We start from the raw sequence: 25,747 nt of genomic DNA on the forward strand, positions 1-25,747 counted from the left end.
ATATTTGAACAATATATTATAGGGCCATATCTGTGCAAAACATGCCTGTGAAGTGTGTTGCCCAAAATACCAAACAGATACCCCATTGTAGCATGCCTCATCCCCCTCTATCTCATCCCTGTTCCTGAAGTGCTGATTCTGTGACTGAAGCTTTAAATGAACTAGCTGCTGCTGGCCACGCCCCTTTTGAGCGTCATGATCTCTCCTCTGAAGAGAGTTTCCTACCGGGAGAAACTCAGCTAAATGCTCCCGTGATTAAACGACATATTATGTTCCAAACCACATCCAGCATTATTTCTGAAACAGTATGGAGCTCAAACGTTTGTCTCTCTCAGTTTACCACAAGGACAGGACCTTTATATTACACATAGTCTGTCCAGTACAGCGTTAGCTCTGAGTGTTAGCGATGTAAACACAGACCATATTACTTCCAAAACAGAGGGGATTCAGCTCGCTGACTGCATATGGGGGACGATAGGTTGGGACGTGTCATATGGGCAGGACGTTGCCAGGAATTCAATGTAAAGCCAGCCCATATTTCTGGTATTACGTCATAAGGACAGCAAATTTGGATCAGTTTGTTTGTGGAGATGTGGGTAAGGAGGAAAAGAAAGAGGGTTGTATTTTCTGACTATTTGTGAGTCTCTTTACACACCGGGGACACATATCTATATATAAATGACAGCAAAAGTGGATTTTGCATAATAGGTGACCTTTAACATTTTGTAGCTGCCCCTGACGCTCTTCTTCTGGTCAGAATTAAACCACGCATCGACTGATGCTTAATGAGAGTGATGTTTATTTTTTCCAAGGATATTTAATGTCTTCAGACACAAAGTACACCAAACACCAAACACCGTGAAAAACTGAAATGAAATAAATATAACAGTCTTAACATCGTCATCTTCCAAACAAATGAATATCTTAGGCCAATATCTTTTACAGTCCGTGAATATCCATGTGGCCTTCATGAAACTTAAATATGAAATCTTACAGACTATTTAAACATAAAATGTACAGAAAAAACAGTTTTCATACCGTGTGCGCCTTCTGACCGGAAAATCAGGAGCTGCTAAGGCTTTACGGACACACTGTTGCACACATCTTGCTCCATGAGCAGCGCAGGTCCAAAAGACTGAAAGCACGTCTTCCCAACTACTTATTACGTTTATCACAAGACTTCCTGTACTCGTCATTACGTCATTATTACACATCAAATTATTAATTCACATTTAACCTAATTATATATGAAATAGAGAAAGAATAAGAACATAAAACTACCTTAAACCAAAAATATTGCATGACAATAATATACAAAAATATTAATGCAACAAATAAATTGGCACACCTTTTCAGCGACAGCTACACATTTAATCAATGTGTTTGTTTTTAGATGGTTGATCATAGATGCATGGAGTCTTAAAGAACATGAGATGAGTAGTAGTTGTTCCTGGTTAGATTGTTCCAGATATGTTTGCATGGGTCACACCGTCTTTCTGAAGGATTCATGGTTTCTTACCCCAGGTAATGCTTCAAGGAGGTGTTGCTGGAAGGAGCTATGTCTTTCTTTTCTCATTGTTAAAAAGTGAAAATCCAGATTTTATCTTTTTTTTTCATGGAATTAATTAGATCATTGTGGACATGAGTTTCATTTAGATAGCGTTGAACAACACAAGGTTATGTTAAGCACTTTTTTCTCTTTTCCTTCAAATTCATAAGAGTGGATTCTCCTAAACGGCAGACTTCCCCGTAGTTCTCTGGTGGCTGGATCATTTGCAGCTGAGGTCATGCACTGTATGTTCCGCTGCTAAACCTGGGAGTTTTAAGTGTGCTCTTACACACAGATGAAGAAAAAGCTTTCTGGAGCCTGAGTTACTTTTAGAAGTAATTTACCTGATCCCTCACCAGTTTCCATCCGCTGCAAATATAATAAATACCTCCAGTTCTGGCCCAGTTTTCAACAGGTATTGTATAGAAATTAAGTGTGTACCTCTGATTCCACAGATTTGTGCAGAACTCTGCACGGTACCCATGAGGATTTGTATCACCTTCCCAAGCAGACAGTCAAACACATTGCTGCACATGCTCTTGTGTTGTCATATACTGCTTTCAGGAGGATTGGATTGTGTTGTACATGTTCAGGTTTGGGGGTCCTGTGTTCTGCCAAAGACACACTTAGATCATTTTGATGTGAAAATCATAGAATAAAGATTTGTTGTGTATTAGTTTAAACCTTTTTGCCATTCAGATAAAATTCCAATAATAAAGATGATTTTATAGTCCAAGGATAATAGATATGTTTTTAAATCCTCAAAGAATAAAAGGAACATTTTGCAATATGCTAAAATATACTAAAATCCAACTATAATGATTATTCCAGATTGTCCAGTTGGGACAATCTCATTTCCCCCAGGTATCTTATGAATATTAATAACCAACAAATAGTAGCAAACCAATGTGACAGACTGTGGAAATAAAGAGGAGCCCTGCAGTGAGTCGGGTTTCTACAGGAAACAGATGATTTGAATGGAACGTAAAGTGTGTCGTCACTCAGCGGACTGGTTGAGATATATTGAAACCTGGGGGAGTTGATGTTTAGAAATACAGATGTAGAAATGCTCGTTGATGGCTTACATACACAATGCAATACAACAACACAACACCACAGATAATCTGTCACAGTGTCTTATGTCCACAGCAACTCATTGTCAGCTCATATTGTATGTGTCTGACGTTGTTGCCAGAAGGACATCACTCTAGATTTTAACAAAGTTATTGGATATATGGCCCAGACTGTCAGGGTTAGGAGCGTGGACTCAAATCCAGAAAGACTAAAGTTTCAACAAAAAACACCTTTATTCAGACACAACACTTTTCAGAATAAAACACTGAGCTGTATTCATTTCGAGGGTTTTTTCTGGACTCAGTTCCAGCATGTTCTTGTACTTAAGATACTGGGATAAGAAAACACATTAACATCACATGCAGACAGCCACTCAATCAAACCAGTTCTCTTTTTATGGGAGTCTATGAACATACTCAGTGTCCCTGTAGAACCGGAGGTAAATGGAAGGTGTTTTGGTGGCTCTGAGAGGACTACTGCGGCTCCTCACATGTTCAGAGACAGTTGCTTCAGGGATCGTCTGTCTTAATCCAGACATCCATTCACTTCATGAGCATCAAAATGCATCACATAACACGCTTCTGTGATTTACCAGGATTGCTGGTGATTACACCTGCTTTTTGAGATGTCTCTTCTCTTTGCTGGAGTCCACATTTTACTCCAACCTGATTGAGAATACACCATTAAACTATATGTTATGTTAAATTCAACCTGCCTTTACTGACAACTCTGGAAAGAAGCATGGCGCAGATGACAGACTGCAAGGACATACACACATCAGCAACTTTCTACTTCAAAATATTGTTTGCTTCAAATAGAACTGGATTTTCTTTATGGATGGAAAGTAACTAAGTACATTAACGTAAGTACTGTACTGTATTTCTGTTTGTCTTTCTGTGAATGTGCATGCAGGTAAGGTGTAGGCAAATAGGGGGGGTCAGCAGGTGATTGATGAATGCGCCCTACAAGTCACGATGGCGTACATGGGTAGATGGGTTTCTTAAATGGCCAGTGCCGATATTTAGAGAGCAGGTTGGCTGATAACGGATATTTGCAGATATAGGGAGGGTGGCGTAAGTTGACCCAACCCCTTTATCTAGGGAACTGAGCACATTTGTTGTCATGTTACCATAAATTCAGAAAGCACCTATCATTTCTCTTTGGCTGTGATGGAGATAATTGGTTCAATAATTTTACGGCACGCCACCATCTTTCCTGCCGTATTCCTGGCAGGTGTTCTTTGACAATCTGAACAAAGTGATAGACAGATAAGAGAATAACAACATTTGATAACATGGATAACTATCAATGACAGCCTATATAAATCAGTAAATGTACCTACCAGCTACATTAACAAGGGTATCCATTAACGGCTGTTAATTCTGATCTGGATCTTTCAAGTTTGTTTTACAGGCATAAACTCTCCAAAAATCATTTATAATGTTGACAAAACAGGTGTCACCACACTGCAGACACCAAAGCAGGTAGTGGCAGAGAAAGGATATAGTTTTCAGGTTTAAACTTGAAAAAGTAAATTGGTAGAAGACCCTACCTAAAATAGACATGACTTTTTATTCTGATAAATATTTGTATTGGATTTTTTAAGACAACAACAAACATCAATACATTACACATGTATCCCCTCCCCTTTCCCAGTCCCAAACAGACCTGAAACATATGTGCAAGGATATATGTCATTTCTGGAGTAAAAAAACCCAAAAGAGACAGTAGCTGGAAGTCTAGGACAATAGACGGAGTAATGGTAAAGGAAACAAAAATAAAATGCATAAATACAAATGATAGTAGCAATGTTAATAACAATAATAATAATAATAATAATAATAATAATAATAATAATAATAATAATAATAATAATAATAATAATACACATAATAGAGAGTACAGTCAGAAATAGTACACCATCATCATAACTTAAGCTTTTTAAAGTGTTTTAGGAACGGTCTCCATACCATATTGAACTAAGCGGATCTTTTCAAGTGTGAGACATGACATCAGGTCATTGAGCCACTGAGCGTTGGTGGGCGTCTTTTCTAAGTAGTATCACTCGACTGGCCAGCATGGAGGCAAAGGACAGTGTGCGAGCCTTGGTTGGAGTCAGGCGTGTATCATCCTCTCCAGTGGTGCCAAAGAGTGCAACTAGAGGGTGAGGGTCCAGCTATATATCAAGGATAACGGACAAAGTATGGAAAATGTCCTTCCAATACATTTCTAGACTATGACATGTCAAGAACATGTGTGCTAGGGTGGCCTCATTTATTGTACATCTTTCACAGTAGCAGGGGTTTGCATCTGAGTAGATCTGGGACAATTCAGCTCTAGACATGTGAGCCCTTTGCACAACTTCAAACTGTAGCCAACAGTGAGGGCACAGGTGTGGAATTAAGCAGTTTGAAGATTAAAACCAATACGTCCCAAGTTTTACTTTTGTTCAGAGGAGCATTTCTTATACCTGTCAGCTTGTCATAGATAACCAAAATAAGACCTCTCCGCATTGGATGTAATTTAAGAAGCACCTCAGAGATGTTCAACTCTTAGAATGGAGGAATTGCCTGGTTTGCAGATATCTGAAGAAATGAGTGTTTGGAAGGTTAAACTTTTCCGAAAGTTGCTCAAATGAAGCAAAGATGTTGTTAATAAAAAGATCCTTAAAACATGAGATACCCCCAAACGACGTGTGCTTGGTTGTGAAAATGAGACCAAAACCTAATACAACTTATGTTGGCTGCCCAATAGTAAAAACAAAAATTAGGCAGTGACATGTCTCCATCGCTTTTAGATTTTTGAAGACGGGCTTTGTTCAGTTGGGGGTGCTTGCCCCTCCAAATATAAGATGATATAACTGAGTCTCACAAGTCAAAGGGGGATTTAGGAATGAGAGTAACTCACTGTTACTGATCTGTGAAGGGTGACTCTCTGAGTATCTGCTGCCTTCAGCTGAATTGAAGTATGAAAAGCTAGTGAAAACCCTTCATGAAGTCCCTGCAGCAGCAGAAGCAGCAGGAGTAGTGTGATGATAAATGGATAGCCTCGGAGAAGTACAGGCTGTTTACCTTCAATTCAACTGTTCTACAGTATAGCTCTACACAGCTTACTCACACTTTAATGATGATCCGATCCTCAAGGCTTTCAAAATGTATACCAATTTAATCTGTATCATGCAAACTGTTTCCTCACCCAAATTTAGTTTAAAAGTATAAAAATTGGAGCAAATGTTTCTGGTTACTTTCTGCTCTGACAGAAGTAAAATAGAAAATGTAAACCGTCTAAATACAAAACAATGTTAACAGATGTCTGTATGAAAAGTTCTGCACAGTATTCTGAAACTCCATCCAACAGATTAAAACATTTAACAGCATAAAAATAGCAATTAAAAAAAGTAAAGTAAAATGTAAATGATTTAAATTAATCTGAAAAACATGGCCCTTTAGAGACGGGCGGTGTCAGGTTTTCTAGGTCAGTCTATGAGAACAATACAAAAACATTAAAAGCAAATACATTTTTTGAGTACAAAGTAGTTTGTACCTGAAAAAGAACATTACAGGCCTACTTACGCATGGATACACACACACACACACAGACACACACACACACACAATGTTGTAGCACTCTGTAATAAAAAAAAAATTAGACTACATTTAAATCATGTAATGTTTTACTTGGTTGCCATAAACACCAACAGTTTGTAGCATTGCTATTTGTGCCATAGGAGCCTTCATAACATTTCTTAGAAGGGGTTGGAGAGCCCCAGGTGTGCCGTGGTGGTTGGGTTTGACAGTTTACTCTCAGTAAGCAGAGCAGTTAGATGGACGTGTTCCTCAGACTTCCCTTGATGAGGTCCTTACCTGACCACTAACCATTCATCAGCCGGGAGAGATGACCTTAAATGACCCCTGTTTCTCGCCCGGTAGCTTGTGAATTTACTCCAGGTGGAACTAAAGTTAGATTTAAGGGTTGATTATATTTCACACCATCCATATCTGTAAAGTAGCTAAAGGTACTAAATACATGTAGTGGAGTAAAAGTACACGACTTACATCTGAAGTGTTTGTACAACGTAGCAAAAAAATGTAAATACTCTAAAGTACAAGTATCTGAAAGTTGTACTTAGGTACAGAACTTGAGTAAATGTATTTAGTTACACCCCTGCCTTTGACAAACTTTTGTCAGTCCATTTTTTAACTGATGTTGTGTTGTGTGAATGTGTTTCCTTTCAGTTTCTTTGACATACATGAACCATGATCAGAGACTTTAAAAGAGTTTTGAAGCCGTGTAAAATCAGAGCATCAGACGCCTCAGTCCTGTTGAAGGAAACACAAACAAGCTGATGTTTTCTTTTATTTTTTATTCACATTTTCCAGCTTTTACATCTCTCTATGTTCTTCCTGCAGAGGCTTGGAGCTACTGCCTTATGATGGTCTGATCTTCCAGTGTGTTTTAAACAGTCCTTGCACGTTCTCATGTTTACTCACACAAGAAATTTAATCTCACCTGATTCATCATTCTTTGGTACTTTAAACTGAAGATGTTGTCAGAAGGAGGCCCTTCCACTCTTTGAATGCAGAGGGACGGGAGGGGAAAGAAAGCAGAAGGAAGAAAAGGGAGTTGTAGACACAAAGTCAGACAGAAAGTGAGTGAGTAGGATAGCATGGTGGGTGTGCAATGTGAGGAATGCCCGCTCATGTTGTAACTAGAACTCCTGAAAGGGCCTGTTCTTTCCATATAGGCCCACGCCCAACCCCTCTATCCGTCTCATTATCAATGTGCTTTCTGTGCCTTCAGGCTCAGTGTTTTACACAAGAGTCTTCAGCAGCAACTGCTCCACAATAAACCTGCATTCAAAGCATGCATGTTCCTTGTTGGAGCACATTCATGTTTTTCACCTTTTGGGAGAGCATTTCGATCGAACCCTCTGCAGTGATGAGTGTGCCTCTTAAAAGTGGGATATTATCTCTTTACCATGGAAGTGCATTCTTTATCCCCTCACAGGACACGGTAGACATTCTGTATCAAGTTTATTGTATAAAACGAGTTAGTATATTTCTTATAAATTTCACAAATTGGTAGCAAAACAAGACTGCAGGACAAAATTGTGTATACTGTATCTCTTTTTCTGCTTTCATTGAAGTTTTCGGAGGTTTATGCAAAGAGCTCAGACTGCATTGGAAATCAGAATGTCCCCTAACAACTCTCTGAGCTGCAAATTACTTCAATAAACCAGAAAGAAAGAACTAAATATTTAATCGGTGCTCCAGTGGGGACAAAATATGGTCTAATTTTCTTAGTTTTTCTCATTCAGTTTCAAGATTGCTCTTACAAGTGACAGCATCACTGAACAGAAAGCACAGGGAGCACTCAAAAAGAGTTTGGAAGCTCTAATAAAGGCGAAGTGTGAAATCATTACCCATGTTTCATGTACTGTAGTTGTTGCTAGTGTCGCTTATATTTGCTCTACATGTATTCCTTTGCTCCACATTCTGTATATTTAGTGGTGTATATTGTATAACACATAAAATATGGAAAGGCAGAGACCATTTGAACATTTCATGACCAACACATTCACAATCGAACATATTATCCAGATGGTGAGTACCAGTGTTGGGAACGTTACTTCCTACTTAAAAAAAGTAATTAGTTATAGTTACTCACTACTTGTTCCAAAAAGTAACTGAGTTAGTAACTGAATTACTCTATAATAAAAGTAACTAGTTACCACGGAAAGTAACTATTTGCGTTACTGTAAAAAAGTTGCTATATATGTATATACACTTAACATGCACGTTCTTGCCTTTGACCTCAATGAATTTGAAGTAGTGCTTATATCTCCACCTTGAAAATGCCAACTTTTCATCGGATTGCTCCGGACTCGCCATTTCTGCTTCCTCGAATCTGTTTGTGTGTGTGGGTGTGTGTTTGTGTGGCGCACGTGTCCTGGCCTGTGTGTAAAACCACTGGCTCCGATGTGCTACCATGAAACATGACTCTGCCTTAGCCAATCATAATCGCTTATCTATCTCGTTGTTAACCCACCCGGTCTCCTCACTGGCAGTTTGTGTGAACGCACCCCAAGCCTCGGATGACAACATTTATTTATTAAATCAATTCATAGTAACGCAGCGCATTTAACGTTCAGTAACGATAACGGCGTTGTAACGACGGAAACAGTAATTAGTTAGATTACCCTGTGTCATGATCCTTGTTTTCTGTCTGTTTCCTGTTTTATTTTGAAATATTTTCCCTCTGTTGTGTCATGTACAGTTTTACTTCCTGTCTTTTGGTTTTCCTTCCTTCCTTGATTGTTTCATTGTTGTCACCTGTTGCCCTGTGTTTCTGCCTCCCCTCCCCAGCTGTGGCTTGTGTTGTGATTAGTGTCTTTGTATTTAGTCCTGCTTTCCCTTGTGTTCTCTGTCAGTTCGTTAGCGTCTTTCATGTGTTCAAGTCAAGCGTTTTTCATGCCCTGGACTGTCGTCTTTCATGTGTTCAAGTGAAGTGTTTTTCATGTCCTGGATTTTTCCTAACTTTGTATTTTTGTAAAACAGCTTTGGAATAAAGCTCGCCTTTTGTTTGTACACATACCTGCCTCCCTTTGTTGCTGCACTTGGGTCCTATTTCCCCAAACCCTGACAGAACGAACTGACCTAAGATGGACCCAGCAGCTGAGCTACATGAGGTGAAATACAGATTAATTTGCCTAAAGAATTGGTCTCGATATGCCTCAAGTAAAGAGGAGAGGCAGTGTATCTTGCCATGGCGCACCAAGAAGTGACATCAAGGCCCTGGTTAAGGGGCTCATTTCCGGATTGGGAAAAAGACTTTATAGGTGATTATGAGAACGTACCTTATTCCTGGCCTGCTAGCTCCAGGCATGCTAGCCCTCAGGCCGTTCCCAACGAAGCTCCTCTGGTGGACCCCTTTTTGGGATCCCGTCTGGCCTTTGGTGGCCCGCGGAGCGTTCAACAGGCTCAAAAGAGACGCAAGCCCAGGCTTGCAGCTAAGCCTCCACTAGCCAAGCCCCCTGCAGCCAAGCCCCCTGCAGCCAAGCCCCCTGCAGCCAAGCCCCCTGCAGCCACGCTTCCGGCTCAAGTTTTGGCCCTAGCAGCCGCATTCCCAGCTGCAGTTCCGGCCCACTCCAGCTACTCCTGTTCTGTCGGCGGCCCGGCCGACTCCAGCTCCGCCTTTCCTGTCGGCGGCCCAGCCGACTCAAGCCCCTGCTGTCCTGTCTGCGGCCCGGCCGACTCAAGCCCCTGCTGTCCTGTCTGCGGCCCGGCCGACTCCACCCACTGCTGTGCTGTCGGCGGCCCGGCCGCCTCCAGCCCCTGCTGTCCTGTCGACTCCGGCCTCTCCGGCCGTGCCGACACCGGCCTCGCCTTTCCTCTTGGCTCCGGTCTCTCCTGTCCGGTCGACTCCGGCCTCGACTCCAGCCTTGCCTGTCCAGTTGACTCCGGCCTTGACTCTGGCCTCGGCCCCAGCCTCGACTCCAGCCTTGCATGTCCAGTCGACCTCACCCTCGCCTGTCCAGTCAACCCAAGCTTCTCCTATCCAGTCGACTCCAGCATCGCCTCTATCCTCACCTGTCGAGTCGACTCCAGCCTCGCCTCCAGCCTCACCTGTCCAATCGACCCCAGCGTCGCCTGTCCAGTTGGGGGTCGCACTGACACCTGTTCAGTCAGGGGTCCCGCCGACATCAGTTCTTGTTCTGTTGGGGGACCCGCCGTCACCTGTTCCGATGGGGGTCCCACCAACACCTGCTCCTGCTGCGTTGGGGGTCCCGCCGTCACCTGTTCTGCCGGGGGCCCTGCCAACTCCTCATCCCGTCAAGTCGCTGGTCCCTCTGACACCTGTTCCGTTGGTGGTCCCACTGACCCTGCCGACTCAAGTTCATGCCCCGTTAACTCAAGCTCATGTCCCGCCGACTGTAGTTCATGTCCCGTTGGTGGTCCAGCCGATGCCAATACTACCGGGGGTCCCGCCCAAGCCATCGCCTGTCCCGTCCGGGGTCCCGTCGACTCAAGCTTATGTCCAGTCAGGGGTCCCGCCGACTCTAGTTCATGTCCCGCCAACACCTGTACCTGCTCCGTTGGGGGTCCTGCCATCACCTGTTCGGATGGGGGTCCCGCCAATCCATGTCCCTGTCCAGTCGGGGTCTCCGCCGACTGAAGCTCATGTCCCGCCGACTCTAGTTCATGTCCCGTCAGTGGTGCTGCCAGCCCCTGCACCTGCCTCTTCCGGGGTCCCGCTGACACCATTACCACCCGGGTTCCCGCCAAAGCCATGTCCTGCCTCTTCCGGGGTCCCGCTGACACCATTACCACCCGGGTCCCCGCCAAAGCCATGTCCTGCCTCTTCGGGGGTCCCACTGATGCCATTACCAACTGGGGTCCCGCCGACAACAGCTCATGTCCTGTCGGGGGTCCCGCAGACTGGTGCTCCTGTCTCCTCGGTGGCCCTGCCACCTCCTGCTCCAGGTGCTCCTTACTTTTCTCCAGAGGCGTCTCGCCGTCCTACAGCCCGTCGTCCAGAGGCGTCTCGCCGTCCTCCAGCCTGTCCTACAGCCCGTCGTCCATGTCTCCGGCCTCCGGAGTTCCCTTGCCACAAGGCCTGTCCGTGCTTTGTCTCATCCTCTGCCTTGCCCCCGGGTCATCCGGCCGAGACACCCTTCTCATCCTCTGCCTTGCCCCCGGGTCGTCCGCCCGAATCCCGCCTCCGGACCTCCTCCACCCACCCTTTTGGCCTTGGTCATACGTCCCTCCTCCAGACACCCTCCACCCACCCTGCTGAACTTTTGTGACTTTGTTTTGGGGCGTCTGGAATCCGCCCCTTGAGAGGGGGGTTCTGTCATGATCCTTGTTTTCTGTCTGTTTCCTGTTTTATTTTGAAATGTTTTCCCTCTGTTGTGTCATGTGTAGTTTTACTTCCTGTCTTTTGGTTTTCCTTCCTTCCTTGATTGTTTCATTTTTGTCACCTGTTGCCCTCCTGTTTCTGCCTCCCCACCCCAGCTGTGGCTTGTGTTGTGATTAGTGTCTTTGTATTTAGTCCTGCTTTCCCTTGTGTTCTCTGTCAGTTCGTTAGCGTCTTTCATGTGTTCAAGTCAAGCGTTTTTCATGCCCTGGACTGTCGTCTTTCATGTATCAAGTCAAGCGTTTTTCATGTCTTGGATTTCCCTATCGTCTTCATGTGTTCAAGTCAAGTGTTTTTCATGTCCTGGATTTTTCCTAACTTTGTATTTTTGTAAAACAGCTTTGGAATAAAGCTCGCCTTTTGTTTACCTGCCTCCCTTTGTTGCTGCACTTGGGTCCTATTTCCCCAAACCCTGACACCCTGTTACTGAAAAAATAACGGCGTTACCTAACGCGTTATTCCCAACACTGGTGAGTACTCACACTGTGGTGCATAAACGCTCCCAAGGATTCTGAAGAAGAACTTGATTATAAAAATGAAACCCAAAACGATAAATAAATCTTTACAGGGGACTCAGGACGATGTTTGTTTTTCAAAATAAAAGCCCATAACAGTCACTGTGTGTTCACGTTAATCTCAGGATGGATCTCATTGTTCAACATAAAAGCCCCAGAGTGCATGTCCGAACAGGGAGGAATAAAAGCCCTTAAGAGTCATTCATCATAACAGGGATAAACCCTCTTTGAAATAAAAGTACAAGAACTCCTTTTCTGTAAATATTTTATTTTTTACCTCATATTTAGCATTTTTAAATATTCATTCTACTTCAGCTTGAATTGTTTGTGAGAAATGTTCTAAACAATGAATCCTTTAATTATAAATATAAATGTAGTGCCCTAGTAATTTCTGTTAACATTTTCATTTATAAAGAAATGAAAAGGGTTATACATATGTGTATTGACATGTCGTTTTGTTTCGTCACCACTTGTCATGGTCCTTGTTTTGTGTCGGTTTCCTATTTTTCTTTTGATATGTTTTCCCCTCTTGTGTCATGTTAAGTTTCACTCCCTGTCTTTAGTTTCCCTCCTTTCCCTGATTGTGTCATTGTGTTCACCTGTTGCCCCTGTGTTTCTTCTGATTAGCCTTTTATATTTAGTCTTGGTTCCCCTTTTGTCTCTTGTTCAGTCGTCGTCGTTTCCTACCTGATGTTGTACGTGTTACCTGCCAGTTCCTGCCCATCCGTCTGCTCCTGTTCCCAGTGTCCCCTGGTTGGTGTGGTTATTTTTGGTTGAAAGTACAGCTTTAGTTTAAATAAAGCTCACCTTTTGTTTGGACCCATACCTGCCTCCCGTTTGTTTTATTGCACTTAGGTCCTGTTTCCCCAACCCCCTGACACCACTAAGTTACAAGAAGAGTATGTTCAGTGTCAGTTACTCGTTGAGTTGTCATATTTCCTGTTTAGTCCACGAACTTCACATTTGTATTGGTTGGTAGAGGTGTCAGTTATATAGCGAACAAATCAGAGTTCAGTGTTCTAACCTACCGGGTTTGAGAAGAGGGGGACAGAGGCAAAGTACGGAGAAGTTAAGACCGGAGAAAACGTCTTTATTTATTTTGAGTTACCAATCTTAAAATAAGTTAGAAGTACTGTTGTGTGTTCGAGTGCCAGGGAGAGGAGCGTGGGACCCATTTGGTAAAAAATTCACAAGACTATGCAAAACTGCGAGACTGTATGCTAACTGTAGCAACGGTTAAGTTAGCCTCATGTTTAGCTGCGTTGTCCGGAGTCCGGGTTTATTGTTTTAGAAGTTGAACAGTATAGACGTAATCTTAAGAGACTCGTGTGCCTGCCTGCTGCCGGTTGATAGAAGAAGGACATTGGGCCAACAGGAGGACTACGCGGGATACGTCTACGGATCGGCCGTGTGGAGGGAATATGAGCTGCATCTAGCGCGCCAACAAGGGTACCAAAACTGACTAAAATCCCGGGTAGTTTTATTTCTTTTGTTTTCAACCGAGTCGTGGAATATGTGTTATTAAGTTGACATGTTGTTAAAGTAAAGTGTATACAGATTGACAATCATTTCAGGTACAGTTCGGATATTTCTGTTAATGGAATATTTCTCTGATGGTAATCAGAGTGGGGGCTCTAGAGCTGATATTTGGAGTTGCATGGGAGATTTATTATTTTGCAGTATAGCTACGGTCTATCGCCGTGCTACCTGAGGGCTTTTAGTGACCAAAGTGAGAATCCTAGATAGGAGAGCTTATAGTAGATCCACCACAGCTGCACACACACACACACACACACACACACACACACACACACACACACACACACACACACACACACACACACACACACACACACGTGAGATAGACTGAGTGAATGGCTCTGGTTCATTCTGATAGGCAGTACAGATCCATTCAGCTGTCGACAGAGGAGGGGGCTGTGTGAATGCTATTTGAAGTCTATTAGCAGTAAAAAGTTCCATATGTAACCCTTAAATGCAAACATTTATATAACTATGCTTCGAAACCTAGCCATAGTTTTCAACAGGAAATTGTGAACAGTGTGGAAGTTTTCTTGAATAATAAGAACTATTGAATTTGAATCTCCATCACATTAATAGTTATTCAGAAGCAGGTCTTTTGAAAGTGCTGTCTGAATGAGTATGACTTGGGAAAGCAGCAGTCTGTCTGCTCTGAGGTGACCGGAAAACAGACGTGTTCAGTCTCGCCCACAGAATATTTTCTGAGTGCTGAAAAGGAAGGCGTGTGGTTATGGTTGTCACTCTCAATTTCAGAGAGCTGTGATAAGGAGGCAGTGTAAATGAAGTGGAAAGGTAAATGTCTTTAAGGCAGAATCATCTGTTTATGAATGTTTTGGCTGCCATGAGGGTGTGAGCCAGAGAGGCTGGGGTGAGGCAGGGTGAGGCAGCAGGAGGTGAGAAAAAGCTCCTCATCCTGTCGGCCGATCAAGTTCTTGGAAGAAAGGAGTGATGATAGGGTAGGAAAAATACCTATTTAAAGGTCCCCTATTATGCAAAAATCACCTTTTGCTGTCTTTTATACATAAATATGTGTCCCCGGTGTTTAAATAGACTCACAAAGTGTCAGAAAATACAACCCTCTCTCTTTTCCTCTTTACCCACATCTCTAAAAAACGGGTGTTCAAACGCTGATCCAGATTTGCTGCCGATATGACGACATAACCGAAATGTAGGCTGGCTTTTCATTGAACTGGCAACGTCCCGCCCACGTGACACGTCCCAACCTATCGTCCCCCATATACAGTCACAAGCTGAATCCCCTCCCCAGCTGTGTGTCTTTGTGTTCAGCACAATGTCTGCAGGAGGGACTGTAGAAAATGTTATTTTATTCGAAGCCCAGGAGTCGATTTAAAAGAAACGAAGTGAAGATCCTCTTATAAGTTTTAAAAGGAGTATTTAATAAAAGGATGCAGCAGTAGGTTTTACAAAAGTTTCACAGCTGTGGCTCAGTAGCTCAGAACACACTTGAACAGGCCCAAAACATGAATAGGGTTCACGAGGTGTTTACTGTCCGAGGGTCCGAGCAAAAAGAGATCGATTCCTTAGTTGCATTGCTGTTTGTCCAGAGGTCGCCTCTTCCTATTGGTCGCCTCAAGTCGTAACAGTACTTCTGGTCAGTTTATTGAATACGTGGCATAGGGTCATCTCCCTCCTTAGGGTATTACAGCGTCAATAAGTATTGTGTGTTTAATGTATAACACCACAAGTAATTCCCCTATTCACTCTTTATCCAGATTCTGTCCGCTAAGGAAACCAACGCTCAAACCCACAGTTTTCTTCCGTCCGGCATCAAGCGTCATCAGTGTTATATACATCCGGTTACAATTATAAACAATTTCAAAATAAGATTGTATTTCAAAATAAGACAGTGTTGTGGTTACTCTTAATACTGATTATCATTTCTTACAGGACTTGGAGTTGTGTATATAATACATATAATGTCTCTGTTCTAGTGGTAAACACTGAGAAGTGTTTCAGAAATAATGCTTGATGTGGTTTGGAACATAATATGGCGTTTAATCACGGCAGCGTCTAGCATCCGTTTCTCCATTAGAAACTTCTCTCTTCAGACAGAGAGATCATGATGCTCCAAAGGGGCGTGGCCAGCTTCAGCTCATTTGCATGAAAGGGAAAGTCATAGAATCAATACTTTCGAAAACAGGGCTGAAACTGAGGGATAGTTGACATGCTAAAATGCATGATCTGTTTGGTATTTTGAGCAAAACACGTCAGAGACATGTTTTTTTATATATTTGAGACCTGTAATATATGCCATAAAAGAGCATAATAGGAGACCTTTAAGTAAGACCTTTAGGGATAGAAGGATTTTTTATGTAAATACAAATGTGTCACTAAATACTAATGATGTTTTCCACCCCCCCACCTTACTTTCTCTCTGTCTCCAGAGTTGCTGGGCTCCACCAAAAGACTCAACATTAACTACCAAGACTCAGACGGGTAAGAGGTGTGTTTGTCGGCCTGTCAGATAAGTGTGAGTCTGAAGCATGCAGAGGCGTCAATGTGTGTGATTGAAAGATAGAAAGAAAGGCCTGCCTGTGGCTGCTTCCTGTTTTTCCTCAGTTTTCACCACTGTTTGAATCATGACACACACAACACACAGGCCCCTACAAATAATGTCCTTCAGAGCTATCAGCACATTATAAGTAGAAAATGACAGGAAATTGAATTTGCTTAGTTATAAGCAAAATTGTTCCTTTAATATATGACAATGCATCTGGGGTTTTTCTGGTCTAAACACAGTGTGTGCCGACTGAGGCCTGTGTCGACTTGCAGTGCCTAGGTGGGGGGGTGATATAAAATATCAGTGTTAAAAGAGGAAATGCATTAATTCATTAAATTCACAGCCTATAAAGACAGAACATGGTTAGTTAGCTTAGCTTACACACTGGGAGTCCAGATAAAAGCTAGCCCGGCTCTGTGTAGTAAACTAAAATGAAACACCTTGAGCTAGTTTGCCTGTGAGGAGAACATGTATTGACAATGACAGAAATACCGTTTTTACAAGCCATACTTTTGTAGAAATGGTACGTCTATTTTTCCAGAGAGATGATTGCTCAAGGCGTGACTTTGATGCTCTGAATTGAGCCTCTTTGTTACGCCTTGGTATGTTTTGGTAGAAAATTGTGTGTGGATAAACTGCATGTGTTTACCATTAATACTCAGCAGTTAACGTTTTCAAATATGTGTATTGACATGCTTCAAGTTTCAAGTTTCAAGGTTTTATTGGTCATATGCACAGCATATACAACGTATATGTTGGCAATGAAAGTCTTATGTCCCATGCTCCTCCAACAACTCAACATACATGGTGCAAATAAGGTAAATAAAATAGTGCAAAAAGACAGAAGAATATTTACAATAACAACAATAAAGATTTAAGGATGTGAAATATATACATATGTGGAATACATTGAAAGTATTTAAATACTTTACACTGTTGAATGAGGAGGTATGGACAGATGTATATATTGTGTATAACAGATGTATATGGCAGATATGTATAATATATATGTATGTTTATTATAAACGGATATGTATGGCAGATGTGTATAATATATATATATATATATGTATGTGTGTACTATAAACAGATGTGAGTAGACATTCACAGAGCTCAGGAGTTCAGCAGTCTTATAGCCTGTGGTATAAAACTGTCTCTGAGTCTGGTGGTCTTGGTCCGGATGCTGCGGTACCGTCTGCCAGATGGCAGCAGACAGAACAGATTGTTGCTGGGGTGATGGGGGTCCTTTAATATCCTACCGGCCTTCTTTCTACACCGCTGGGGGTAGAGGTCCTCCATGGATGGCAGCTCCGTCCTGGTGATGTGCTGAGCAGTTTTCACCACCCTCTGTAGAGTCTTACGGTTGAGGGCGGTGCAACTGCCATACCAGGCGCTGATGCAGCCAGTCAAGATACTCTCGATGGTGCACCTGTAGAAGTTGCAGAGTATCCTGGAGTCCATGTTGAACTTCCGCAGCCTGCGGAGGAAGAAGAGCCGCTGTCGAGCCGTCTTGGATATGACCCTGGTGTGATGTGTCCATGTCAGGTCCTCACTGATGTTTACCCCGAGGAACCTGAAGCTGCTGACTCTCTCCACAGGAGTCCCGTCGATGGTGATGGGTGTGTGTGCCTCTCTCTGCCTCTTCCTGTAGTCCACAATCAGCTCCTTTGTTTTGCTGACGTTGAGATGGAGGTTGTTGTCCTGGCACCAAGATGTCAGGGCTCTGACCTCCTCTCTGTACGCCGTCTCGTCGCCGTCTGTGATCAGGCCGATGACGGTCGTGTCGTCAGCAAACTTGATGATGGTGTTGGAGCTGTGTGTGGCCACGCAGTCGTGCGTGAACAGTGAGTAGAGGAGAGGGCTGAGCACACAACCCTGAGGGGCTCCGCTGTTGAGGGTCAAGGTGGAGGATGTGATGTTCCCCATCCGCACTGCCTGGGATCTGCCCGTTAGGAAGCTCAAGATCCAGTCACAGAGGGCGCTGTTGAGCCCAAGGTCCCTGAGCTTAATGATGAGCTTGGAGGGCACAATGGTGTTGAATGCTGAACTGTAGTCAATGAACAGCATTCTCACATAAGTGTTCCTCTGGTCCAGGTGGACCTGGATGCTGCGAGCGCTACAGTGAGTTCTCTTTCCAAATGTGTCCTGGCAGTTCATTGGAACAGAGCTCTGGGCTGTGACTGCTGGAGGCAGTGTGAGATAAGCTGAAAGTTACTTTATCCTCACGTGTGTGAGTGTGTACAGAGAGCCGCTGCTCTTGAACCCTCGGTGTGTCTCTGAGTCACACCGACCCAAAGTTCCCCTATTATACGAATTGCACTTTTTGCTGTCTTTTATACATAAATATATGTGTGTAAATATATATATCCTGTGTGTAAGTAGACTCACAAAGTGTCAGAAAATACAACCGTCTGTCTTTTCCTCCTTACCCACATCTCTAAAAACGGGGGTACAGACGAGCTGATTGAGATTTCCTGCAGACTTGACGTCATATCGTTCCCCATATACAGTCCGCGAGTTGAATCCCCCTCCAGCTGTGTCTGTGTGTTCAGCAGGATATATATATATATAAATAAATAATACATATGTCTCTAATGTCTATAATGTATGTGCTGTATCAGAAACAATGCGCCACCTGTTTTGGAAGTAATATGGTCTGTGTTTACATTAGCAAGCATCGCCAACACTCCTCAACCCCTCACATCAGATCAGAAATACTTTATTTATCCCAAACTGGGAAAAATGTTTCATCTTTTTTTTTTTTTTTTACATCTCTTTGCCCCGTCCCAGCTTCTCGGCGCTACACCATGCAGCTCTGACAGGCCCCACAGAGCTGCTGTCTCTGCTGCTGGAGGCCCAGGCCACGGTGGATATCAAGGACATCAACGGTAAGAGCAGCTCCTCTGAACCTGAGTCCCCAGACAGACTTACAGCTCACGAAAGGGATGTTTGAGGTCAATGTTACCTTTCTGCTTCTGGCACTCTTAGCTGCAAATAAGTTGTAGCCATATGAATGATTCACTTTTTTTTGGGTATTGTCTTTTTTATTGTTTTTTCAGATAAAGAAAGATACATACATACCAACACAGCCTGCTAAATACATCACATATCAAAATGTCAAAGTACCACAGCAAGCTACACCATAGACAGGACAAAAACAGAAAAGACGTACAAAGGGAATGGTACAGAGGTAGAGAATCCTCCATGATATACACGATATACATGATACGCAGTATGCAAACCATCCTGCACCTATCAGGATACAACACCTTATATTTATACATCAAATACATAGTACATCACATTGTTGCTTCATTTTTGTGTTTTAAATGATTTGAAAGGGTGGAACTCTTCAGCATTTCAAGTCGCCGCCACAAAGGGGCCCCATATTTTCATAAATATCTATTCTATCCATCATCTTATAACATACTCTTTCATAGGAGGAGATTTTGGCTATTTCTACCATCCATTCCTAAAGGGATATATCTCCTTTAGTTTTCCAGTGTTGCAACAATATCCTACATCCAATAATAAGGGTTATTCTGCACCATGAGATCTGGTAGGCATTCAGACCACTTTCCTTTGGTACCATACCTACCATGCAAAGCATTGGTCCCTGTACCAGAGAGGAAGCCATCACCGTATTAATGAAGGCAATAATCTTTGACCATAAGATATCAATCATGGGGCATGAATACAACATGTGTAAGAGAGTGCCACATAAAGCATCACATCTCGAACACAAGTCGGAGTCTCTGAGTCCTAGCCTTGCCATTTTACTTGGGGTCCAATATGTTCTATTGATGATTTTATAATTAAGACGTGTCTGCATTTCCCTTGAAACTTGAAACCATGACCCAATAATTTCCCCCCATGTTTCACCAGTTATCTCTTCCCCTATGTCCTTCTCCCAGCATCTCTTAAGGCCTGCAAATTTGGGTGCATGAGACTCCCTCAGAAGGTTATAAAAGCATGATGTTTTAGTTTTTAAGTGCCAACCTCTTTCTAGCCTGTCCTGTATCTCTGTTTTTGAAATAAGTGGTAATTGTCTAAGGCGTGTCAGTAAAGAAGTCCGTAGCTGCAGATACTTCCAAAAATCCCTATTGGGAGTCTATACTTTTTCCTTAATTGTTCGAAGGACATAAGTTGATCTCCATCACTAGATCCCCAATAAAAACAATTCCCAATTTCAACCACCCAGCCCATTTTGAAATGTGTGTTATGCCATAATGACGTTTTACAAGTAAAAGCAGGGTTTGAGCCCGTGATCTTGTGTGCGGTTCTCCATGTTTCCTGTGAAAAGGCGAGAACTGGTTTATCATAAGAAGTGACCCCATTTGTTTGCGTAATAAAAGCATGGATAGGGTGAGGGTTTAAAAGAAGTCTTTCGATAGACACCCACATTAGGGCTCGTCCAGTTGTCATATATATTTTTGATAACTGTTTCAAACAAAACTCACAGTGATACCAATCTATATGAGGAAGGCCTAGGCCACCGTCCTCTATGGCTGCATAAAGTTTTGTGCGATTTATATATGGTTTTTTGCCATCCCATAGAAATTTGTATACAACTTCATTATATCTCAATAGGGCATTGCGTGGCAAGCTCAATGGTAGAATATCACTTAAATAGTTAATTTTAGGAACCATTACCATCTTTAAAATATTGATTTTCCCCAAGAGCGATAACCCCAGCTTTGTCCAATTTTGTAAAATAGGCTCTATTTTCTCAATTAATGGGATTAGGTTGTTCGTCATTATGTCTTCCAGCCTTGGAGTGAGCTTGATACCCAGATACGTTAGACCAGATGGCCGCCATGCAAATCGCCATCCCTGTCTAACACTAGGTGGGCAGAGTCTCGATAGTGGCATTACCTCAAACTTGGACCAGTTTATTTTGTAACCTGATACATCTGAGAAAGACTTGATCAAGTTGAGGATGTGAGGCATCGTTGTTGCGGGGCTTCTGGATAGTATCGAAATGTCATCCGCGTACATGAGCAGCTTATGTTCCTCTCCACCAGCCTTTATGCCCACTATGTTGTCATTTTGCCTTACAGCAGTTGGTAATGGTTCAAGTACCAGCGCGAAGATTAAGGGAGATAAAGGACAGCCCTGCCTTGTCCCTCTATGAAGCTCAAAAGGGGGGGATTTCCTGCCATTCATCACCACAGATGCTTTAAGATTTTGATATAATAATTTGACCCATTTAATAAAAGATGCACCAAGGCCAAATTTCTCCAGTGTCTGGAAAAGGAACGTCCACTCTACCCTGTGAAATGCTTTCTCAGCATCAAGTGAGAGAGCTACAGTTATATCAGGATCATTTCCAGCTTGCCACATGAGATGAAGCAACCTGCTGAGATTGTCAGACGATGTCCTATTTTTAATAAAGCCCACTTGGTCTGGGTGGATAAGTTTTGGTAAACAACCCTCAAGTCTAGACGCCAAAATCTTGGACAGTATTTCAGCATCAACATTAATCAGTGATATGGCTACCACATTGTTGTGGGTCCCTACCTTTTTTATGAATCAGAGTGATTAAAGCAGTTTGCATACTGCCAATGCATCTCTAAAAACTACAAGTAGTCTTGAGGCAAGTAAACCTGAGAAGGCTTTATAAAAATCAGCTGGGAAGCCGTCCTCACCCGGGGATTTACCATTCTGTAAGTCTTTTATGGCCTTTTTAATCTCTTCTAATGTAATGTCCGTTCCAATATCACCCCGTTCGTCGTCTGACAAGGTCGGACATCTTACCTTTGATAGAAAATATCTTATATTCTGACGGGTTGTCTGATTTATAGAGATCTTGATAAAATATATTAAATATATCATTAATGTCCGTCTGGTCTGTCTTCAGATCGCCCCTATCGTTTTGTATTGCTGGTATTATTGATTGTGTATACTGCTGCTTTGCTCTCTGTGCCAGGAACCTCCCTGTTCTTTCCCCTTGTTCATAATATTTTTGTTTAGTAATAATGCATATTCTACTTTCTTCTGTAATATGGAGTTAAATTCTACTTTTAGTTTGTTTAGTTCCAGAAGGGTAGTATGGTCAGATTGGGAAGAGTGTATATTTTCCAGATTTTTTATTTCCAGCTCCAGTTCCTGAAGCCGCTGAACCAATCACTTTTCAGATAGGAACAGTGTTGAATGAGTCGACCTCTAATAACCGCCTTAAATGCATCCCACTCCACGGCTGTGTTTGAAACTGAGCTTTCGTTATTCAGCCAATAATCCATTCTCTCTTTTTTTATAAATTCCAGGGACTGTTCATCTCGGAGTAGGGATGTGTTAAATCTCCACCTAGTGGGTGGGGTTCTTAGCATTTGGTCTAAACGACACGCTATCCTGACCGAAGCATGATCTGATATTAAGATGTTACCTATGGACGTTCTGTAATAGAAACGAGCGACTTTGAGATAAGACAATAACCTATCCTTGAATAGGATGTATGTGGGTTGGGGTAAAAGGAATATTCCCTTACCAACGGATGGAAAAATCTCCAGACATCCACTAAGCCTAACTCTTTTTCCATTGCGTCAATAGCTTTCTGAGCCCCTGAGGGTCGTACTATACCCCGTCTAGGTTTTATCAACTTGATGGTCCCTAACTTTGTTAAAATCCCCACCTAATATTATAAGAGTTTCCGAATTGTCTTATTGTATTGCTAACTTCTATAAAGAAACCCGGCAGGTTCGCTGTTGGAGCATATATATTCATAAAAGTGCCTCTAACACCATATAATTCAGTATTGATAGCCACCCATCTCCCCTCTTCATCTGACTGTTGTTTAAGTATTTCAATTTTGAGATTCTTTCGTATCAAAATGGCAACTCCCCTCTGGCTAGAGGACCCAGCACTATAAAAAACCTTCCCTACCCATTCCCTCTGAAATAATGAGTCCTTTTTTTCCAGGTGGGTCTCCTGCAAGAAAACCAGATCAGGTTTTTTCCGTTTTAAATACAGTAAAATCTTTTTCCTTTCAGTGGCTATGTTTGCACCCTTAACATTTAAGGATGTCAATCTAAACAGTTCACCCATTATCTATTTCCAAATGTATAGTTACCAAGATGATTTGGCATACCGCAACCAGAGCACACGTTAAGAGCTCCAACCCCACTGAAACATTCCCTTGAAAGACGACAGACCTAACACACAACGTAACTCTGTTAGACAAGAAACTACATAAAGAAACTACAACTATAAGCAACAGCAGAACATGTGGCTCTCTTCCTTTTAACTAAACTTCATAGTGCATCCTGTGAAAAGGATCCCTGACTGCCAAACCCCCCCATCCCCAAAGCCTGTCACTTCAATGCATTATTCATAATTAAAACCCACAACTCAACCCCGACTAAATATTATTGTGTTTTCCGAGGAGAAAAAAGGAAATAAGAAACAATGAAAAATAACCCGACAGATAGGCATACTGTAGTATCAATTAGTAAATTATAACAAAAAATGTATAAAACAGCATAAAGCCACGTTCCAATAAGAAAATAGAAATAAAAGTCAAAATAAACAAATAAATACAATAAATCTACCTGCATGTACAGACCCAATACCTGTATGTAGGCGCAGCCACATCTATGGGGAATTAAATAATAAACTCCAACGTACACATCCATGCACGTAAACGTTCACGTGCGCCAGCACACTCATTTCCCCAAGATAATATCTAAATCAAACCCCCCCAGAGACAGTAGAATTAAAATAAACAGAATCAACGTAATATTTACTGTAAGTAGCCTGCAGCGCAGCAACGTGTGTCCCCACAAACCCTCAGAGTCCAAAACGAGCCAGTTCAGTGACCGCGGTAATGTCCATGAATGTCCCATGGTTCCGAGGAAGCCCGCCGCCGTGTCCGGCGAGGTGAAAAAATGGGATCGGTTGTTCACAGTAATTTTAAGAGTTGCTGGATATAACATGGAGCACGGTATCCTGCGTTCTTGGAACTGCTTCTTCACCACATCAAACTTCCTACGCTGCTGGAGTACCTCCTGAGATAGATCCTGGAAGAAGGAGATTCTGTTGTCCTGCCATTCGACTCTCCTCTTGTCGCGGGCGGCCCGTAGCACGGCTTCTCTGGCGCTGAACCTTAGCAAGCGGACCAAAATATGTCGGCTGCAGCCATCATCCTTCTTCGGTCTGAGGCGATGTGCACTTCGAGGTCCAGTTTTTCAGAAAATATGGTAAGCACAAAACTACGTAAGTCCTGTTGCTCAGCATTTTCCGGCATGCCCGTTATACGAACATTATTTCGTCTTCCAGGTATGTGACTTTATCTTGGAGTTTTTTCACTTGTGCTGCGGTGGAATCTATGCTAGCGCCGCGGCTGTTTCTAACGTCCTCTAGGTTAGAAATCCTGTCTTCAGCCTCCGACATCCTTCCTCCAAGCTTCTCCACCGTGCTCTGTAGTACATCCAGACCCAGTTTTATACTGCTCACATCTGCTGCAATCCCTTTTAGGAGGCTGTTGATGCTAGCAAGTTCAGATTTGGTTTCGTCGGCACGTGTTGCCTGTCCGCCACCTTGAGCTTCCATCTCTGTCGGGCTCTTCTTTACATTTCTTGATGGTCGAGGCAGATTTTGCTTCGCTTCCTGCGACATCCTGGCTTATGACACTATCTGAGACTGTTTTAGCAAAATTTGGTCCAGTGTTATAACTGTGGCATGGGGCTGAGTAGCTCTGCAGAGCTGAGCAAAGGGCTAAGCAGCCATGTTTGTCACTCTCTTCACCGGAAGTATGAATGATTCACTTTGAAGTTTGTCGACAGGAGACTAACAGGAAATATCTTTACTCACTTTTGTGCATTAATTCAGTGTTTACATATAGAACATCTAGCTCACCAGGGAAGAGCTCCTACACATTCGAGAAACAACCTGACTCTTGTTTAAAGGCAGAAACAGAAACTCTGTAAACCTGTTGCCAGGACATTCAGGCAATGGAGCAGTGAAGCTATGGAGGACCTTCAGGAGTGTTTGGACTGTACTGATTGGGATGTGTTCAGGACTGCTACTCAAAGTCTGGCTGAGTACACAGAGGCTGTGACGTCCTATATCAGCTTCTGTGAGGACAGCTCTATACCAACAAGTACCAGGGTGAGTTAAGATAAGATGTACTTTTATTAATTCCCGTGGGGAAATTCGAGTGTTCGAGTGTTTAAGCAGCAACAAAGAGGAAAAACAGTACAGGTTCATGCAGGGATATGACATTTAAAATAAAAAATGAAAAAAATATAAATACAGATAAGTAACTAGAGTATTGTTAAAAATATACACTTGTATGTGTTCAGAAAGAGAAGCAGGTCAAAGTTATTTTGCAAAAGTGCAAGAGTGCAGGCTTTATGTGCAGTCCGGGTTTTTGTCAGTGAGTCACATGGTTAACCCCCTGTTATGCAGCATGATGGCTACAGGCACCAAGGAGTTTCCCAGGCGCTTAGGTTTCAAGGTTTTATTGGTCATATGCACAGCATATACAACGTATATGTTGGCAATGAAAATCTTATATCCCATGCTCCTCCAACAACTCAACATACATGGTGCAAATAAGATAAATAAAATAGTGCAAAAAGAGAGAAGAATATTTACAATAACAACAATAAAGATTTGAGGATGTGAAATATATAC

General features: G+C 42.6%; 1 protein-coding gene across 2 annotated transcripts in view; it reads left to right on the forward strand.

The window, feature by feature from the left end:
- The window catches only part of LOC134870905 (caskin-2-like), a 109,407-nt gene that overhangs the window by 19,963 nt on the left and 63,697 nt on the right, over positions 1–25,747 (forward strand). For both annotated transcript variants that reach the window (XM_063893422.1, XM_063893421.1), the window contains 2 exons: positions 15,999–16,050; positions 18,905–19,002. In XM_063893422.1, the coding sequence (XP_063749492.1) occupies positions 15,999–16,050; positions 18,905–19,002 (150 nt within the window). The remainder of the gene's footprint in view (positions 1–15,998; positions 16,051–18,904; positions 19,003–25,747) is intronic.

Source organism: Eleginops maclovinus, chromosome 10, assembly GCF_036324505.1.
Source record: "Eleginops maclovinus isolate JMC-PN-2008 ecotype Puerto Natales chromosome 10, JC_Emac_rtc_rv5, whole genome shotgun sequence".
In the NCBI taxonomy this organism is placed as follows: domain Eukaryota; kingdom Metazoa; phylum Chordata; class Actinopteri; order Perciformes; family Eleginopidae; genus Eleginops; species Eleginops maclovinus.